At 50.7% G+C, this 6,000-nt stretch overlaps 1 protein-coding gene across 1 annotated transcript in view; it reads right to left on the reverse strand.

The window, feature by feature from the left end:
- The window catches only part of C17H12orf75 (chromosome 17 C12orf75 homolog), a 37,576-nt gene extending 32,846 nt beyond the window's left edge, over positions 1 to 4,730 (reverse strand). The window contains exon 1 of the mRNA XM_042054259.1: positions 4,636 to 4,730. Within this exon, the coding sequence (XP_041910193.1) occupies positions 4,636 to 4,681 (46 nt within the window). The 5' untranslated portion in view covers positions 4,682 to 4,730. The remainder of the gene's footprint in view (positions 1 to 4,635) is intronic.
- Positions 4,731 to 6,000: the final 1,270 nt, after the last annotated feature.

The raw sequence follows: 6,000 nt of genomic DNA on the forward strand, positions 1-6,000 counted from the left end.
AGAGATCCATCTGTCTCGGCCTCTTTCTTTGCCTCCTGAGTGCTGGGATTAAAGGAATGAGCCACTGTGCCCAGCCTTCTCCGTGATTTTTTTTTTAAAGAGACTGAGTAAGGACTTTGGTCTTTGCCTCCTGAGGGAAGAGCTGGAGGAAGAGCAGAAGGAGTTCCTGGCTGCTTGGGCAGGGGCACCCCAAAGCTCCCCGTGTTGGAATAAATATCCAAACCCTTCCAGACAGACCACTTTATACAGCAGTTTCTCTGGATGAAATGTGCTCAAACATCACAGAATGGGAACCGCAAGCATCCGTCTTCTGTAGCTCTGAGTTGGAAAAAATCAAATTCCTGCAGGGAGAAAGTGCTCCTACCAAAGAGGCAAAATGAGCTGCGCCTGAGGGTGGTGGGAAAGTTCTGGAACTGGGCTGTGGAGACCAAGGCAAGACGATGGAGGGTTCCAGAATTAAATAGAGAGATGGGCAGGAGGAAACTCCGCGAGGCGGTGGGACAGTGCTGGCCTAACATATACAAATGGCAAGATCCCGAGTTGGACAGACAGCACTGCAAGGGAGAAATGGAAACAAAAAAACTTAAAATGCAAAGCTCCTGAAGGCTCGAAAGGGTCCCCCATCCGCACGAACAGCTCAGCTCCTCCAGGAAGCTTCTCTGGCGAGCACTGTCGCGCGGGTGTTCTCCGCGTATTCTACGTGCACGGTGCAGCAATTGTCCTCACACACAGCCTCCCTGCTCAGCCCCTCAACAGTCAGGAAGCTTAGCTGCACTTTCTAATCCTCCCCTGCTGGCTGCCCCATCCCCTGCTCTGCACTGAGGTGTGGAGCATGGGTGAGCTGAAGTCGAGGGCACAGCCGGGAAGGGGCTGCATGTGTTTCCTTCCTCGTGGCCGTGAGGCCACATCCTCCATTTCTCCACTAATGTGACATAGCGAACCACATGTACTCCAGCCCACGGCTGCGCGTCAACCCGTCATATTAGCCAAGTTCACCAGGCCGCAGCCAAGAAAGGCAAGGATCCAGATAGCCGGGAGAAAAGAGAAATAATTATCTGGCTTTGCCTGAATACATAGGGAATAAAATGGGGTTTATCTGAGGCTAGCCCTATCTACATAGCGAGTTTCAAGTGAGCCGGAACTACATAGTGAGACTGTCACAAAAAAAAAATTAAAATTAAGTTTATAATGGTAATTTCAGGCCTGCTGAGACAAAAGTAGATCTGTCATTTTCTTGTAGAAAAAAAAAATATTCACCAAAGCCATCTTTTCAACATACTAATAACTTTTTACCGCAATATAATAATCTCATTTTACAGTGTTTCCCTCCATTATCTGATTTGGAGTTTCACACTGGCCCTAGGAAACAGAGTTCATCCAATTATCCCCCACGATACAGATAAAGGAACCAGAGCTCAGAACGCAACGTGAAATGCCCACAGCCACGCAGCCCGGCAGAGGGGCAAAGCCGTGGGTGAGCCTGAGCTCCCAGTCCAAGGTCACCAACGCTCCTCACCTCTCTTTGCCTTTTAAATCATTTAAATCATCATCATCTATTCACCGAATCTCATAGGCTCGGGACAGGTTTGCAGCCTGGCCCTAAGAGACCGTGACACGGAAGTCACAGCTCACAGTTGGGACAGATTTATCTTCGCGTCAGGGCATTCCTTCCGTGCCCTTCTGGCTCTCATCCTGACGTAGCCCCTTTCAGAAACTAAAATTCCTGCCGCCACCAGCTGACAGACAGAACATACCAATGGCCAAATCCTGAAACCAGCCAGCTGGACACACAGGCTGGGGAATATTCGGGAACGACTTCTCAAAGCCAAGGGTTAGAGAGGATGCAGACACGCCCACACACGGATGAGGATGCAGACACGCCCACTCACGGTGCCTTCTCCTTCCCGGCGAACAGCGTGTACGCCCTACCCTGCTCTCTCTGAACAGTAAGGTAATCTTCAGCAAAGAGCAAGGAAGGGAACAGCATGCTCTTGCACGTTCGTTCTTCACAAACAAAAGTGGTCGTTAAGGACTTGCACTTCGAGGGATTTTCTTTCAGTGTAGCTAAATTTCCCTCTACCCAAGGAGACATCTACTCAAAAGAAAAAAAAAGCCAAATATTTGTAAATAGAATCACCCACCTCTCCCTCCGCAAGAAATGGGATTCTTTTTTTTCTTAAGGCCTGGAACCCCCCCCATATAGACTAGGCCGGCCATAAACTTGTTGTGAACCTCCTACCCCTCTTTTCCTGAGTGTAGAATGACAGGCACAGATCACCAACACTGGGCAGAAGAAACGTGATTCGTGGTTTGTTGGGAGAGGGGTAAGTTGTCTGTCTGTTTTTGTTTTTAAGATAGCTTGAGCTCACTGGAAAGTGAGGCCCAACTGAGGATGGCCTTGAACTTCTGATACTCCCACCTGCTTCACAGACCCACACCCCATGTCCAGTTAATCAGGTACTGGAGATGGACCCCAAGGCTTTGTGCATGCTAGGCTGGTCCTCTATCAACTGAGCTACATCTCCGGCCCAAAATACAATTTCTAGACTGTTTGGCCACACTACCACTGCGATGCAACCTGTGTGTTAACAATTCACAACTGCCTCGTTATTGTTCTGATCTTTACTTAACAACGGTAACTTCTCCCACTACCCCCCAAAAATCTGACAAAGGCTCTGCTAACGACAATGTGAAAGCACGGAGCAATCGGGAGCATTTCCTGCTCCTGCAGAGGAACCAAGTTTGGTTCCCAGCACTACTGTGGTGGCCAAAACAATTTGTAACTAATGTTCCAGGGAATGTGATGCCCTCTGGTGGTATTCTCAGGCACCTACATCCACATAGCACACACACACACACACACACACACACAGAGACAAACTTGCTCCACTTTTAAGAAAATCTGCTATGGATCCCTCTTCCAATTTTTGTTTTGTTTGTTTGTTTGTTAACATTTTCAACCTTTTTTTTTTTTACAGCCTAGCACATGTGCAGTAGGCTTACACGGAAACACAGAACCTGGGACCTAGACACCAGCAATCGCTGAGGCTTTGACACTCTGCTGATTGCCACTTGCGAGGAAACATGGCCAGTCTCTGCTTGAATCCTGATCCTGTATTCATTTGCATATGATACTGACTAAGCTGAGTCACTGCTATATGAATCTGAAAGATCTGCTTCCCAGTGGCTGTCTGCAGATCACCAAGGCAGACCTTAACTCAAGACACTGAAGGTCACATGGGACAGATAAACTTTCCCTGGGCCTAGACTTCAGGTGTTTTGGTTGTAGCTCTCACAACCAAAACACCTATTTGATAGGTGTTTTGATAGTCCACAAGAATTTGATATTTCACAGTATTTGATAGTCCACAAGAATGACACTGGCAGCCACAAAAGAGAGACCAACTGTGGTCAGTGATTTGGGTAGATTTTCCCGATGTGGAAATGTTAAAAGTTTAGCCAGGCTTGCTATTATTGCAGGCCTTTCCATCCCAGCTCATGAGAGCCTGGTCCAGGAGAACCGCAAATTAAAGGCCAGTCTGGGCAGCAGGGGGAGTTTAGGGCAAGCGTGGACTACTTAGTGAGACCCTATCTCAAAATAAAAAAGCAATACAGGGAACAGAGCTCAGTGGTCCAAGTCCTGCCCGATGTGTGCAATATCAGACCCTGGGTTCAAACCCGAGTACTTCAAACAATCAGAAATAAAAATAACTACCAAGCCTCAAGGTCTTGGCTAAGGGAAGTGACAGCCCCAAGGTTCAAAATCATTAGCAGGGCATCCTGATTAGCTCAGTAAACACTGCAGGGTGGAGAACTGTTTGTACTAGCTGGTTGGGGTAGGCTGTGGCATGACCGAACTCAGCTAGAGAAGCTAGGGAATCCTGTCCAAAAAAAGACGCTGAAAATACGTCAGCAGAGAATAACCCCAAACAAATCCAACATCGGCTAGTTTAATCAGAAGACCTGCATCTTACAGTAAGTCGCTTGATACAAAGCCGGGCTTAGCCAGGGAAATCTTAGAAGCCCTGTCCTGCCAATCAACGAAATGAATCAATGCCTAGACAAGTTTGAATATATTTGTAAGTGAAAATATATCAATAGAAAGGCCAATACCGAAGCTCTATCAGGCGAATCTGAGCGCCTAGCTACCGCAGCTTCTCGGAGAGAGCCTGAGAGCGCAGCCCGGTGGGTCTTAAGTAAGCAGACCCACACGGATGCGTTTCCGGAGCCCCGCCGGCTGCTGCTCTAAACCCACTGGCACTCGGCCCCACCCCCAGCCCCAGAAAAGTCCTGACTTGCTCAGCTGCACTTTTCCAGGTGCCGGGTCTGGGAGCAAAGGGGTTGGGGCGGGGGAGGGGGGCGAGGCCTGGAGGCGCCCCAATGAAAGGGGAGGTGAGGGACCCGAGACGTGTCCGGGAAATTCTGGTCCCCAGAAGGGTGCAGAGCCCGCTGCAGGACCCAGGCGACAATCCTCCCCGCTGAATTCGAGCGTGACCGCCCCCGCACGGGGCACTGGTTCCCACTCGGTCTTTCCAGAAACGCTCCAGTCTCGAAAATGGGGTTGGGGCGAGGGAACTGCGCGCCCACCGCTGCGGCAACCTCTCCCGCGGGACCCACGCCCCGCACACCGCTTACCTCGGCCCGCGCCCCCGCTGGTGGCAGTGGAGTTCCCGCAACCCATTGCGCTGCCCGCGGGGAAGCCGCGCTCCGGACCTCACCAACGCCGCAGGTCCGGGAGGTGGAGACCCAGATGGAGGCGGCACCAGGGACCAGGGACAGCCCTAGCCCCGCCCGGCGCGGGGACCCCCACGGACCCCACCCGTCACCGCGGCAACCGTAGTGTCCACCAATCCGCAACCTCCTGCGCGCTCCTCGGCCGGGCATTGGTGGTGGTTCAGAGGGGCGGGAGTTCAAAGTAGGGTTTGGGGTACCAGGCCAAAAGCCGAGGGTGTGGTTCGCAGCAGGATCACCAAGCTTGGGATGCTCACCAGCTCGCTCTCCTTCCTCTTCGCCTTCCCCTTTCTTTACTCAAGACCCCTATTCTCCGTCCCCAGGATGTGGAGAGGAGAGGAAGCGACAGGGAACATCTGTTTGGAGCATTGTGGATGTCTGTCTAGTGAGGCTAAGGCTAACAGCCTAAAGGATGTTCAGATCTGAAGACGAAACCAAAACCTCTCCCGCTTTCAAAGAAGGCAGAGACAGCTCCGTCCCCACAACCTCATCACCTAGAAAACCCAGTTGCCCCACCCCCAGGTTGGTCAGACCTACTTGTCTTCCCCCCAAATCGGTGTCTCTCAGATCTGAAAACAGAGTCTCACCCTGCTTTCTGATTCAAGGCAGAGCTACGAATGTTTGTGGTTTCGTTCAACATAGCCGTTGGGCATGTGTAACTGGGGTCACACACAACACCTGCTCTGCCCCGTGACAGCTGTATGACTTCAGGAGCAATATGGAGACACAGAATCATGGACGTGTGTAAGCTACTGGCTCAACGCCTGTGCTCAGTCAACGCCAGCTGCTATCATGGATCTTGGATTGAGCAGGAACACAAATTCCCTGGAGGTGAGGGATCCTCCGTTTCTTGCTGTCCTCCTGGCTCACAGTGGAGAATCAATAAACTCATTGAGAGGTAAATTCCAGCCAGGAAATAAAGCCCCATTTTAAACTCACTTGGTATTTATAGAGAGCCCAGGCTGTGCCAAGTTCTTTGCTAAATTCTGGGGTTACAAACGTGAGGGAGACCGTCTCCTCAGAGGGATGATTATAAACAAATTAGCTACATTGTAACAGGAACACCGACAGAGTGATACAGAGAAGAAAGGCTCAAAACTATAGATGGGGGCGGGGGGAGCATATAGAACCCAAAGCTCAGGCAGGCTTCTGAACACCACCTCGGAGATTCCAGGGCTTGGGAATCCTGTTATTCCTGAATAACGTTGAGAGACATTGCATCCTCCAACTGAAGCTTAGGTATGTGTGACCTTGCAATGAGATGCTGTT

The sequence above is a fragment of the Arvicola amphibius genome, chromosome 17, assembly GCF_903992535.2.
Source record: "Arvicola amphibius chromosome 17, mArvAmp1.2, whole genome shotgun sequence".
Taxonomy (NCBI): domain Eukaryota; kingdom Metazoa; phylum Chordata; class Mammalia; order Rodentia; family Cricetidae; genus Arvicola; species Arvicola amphibius.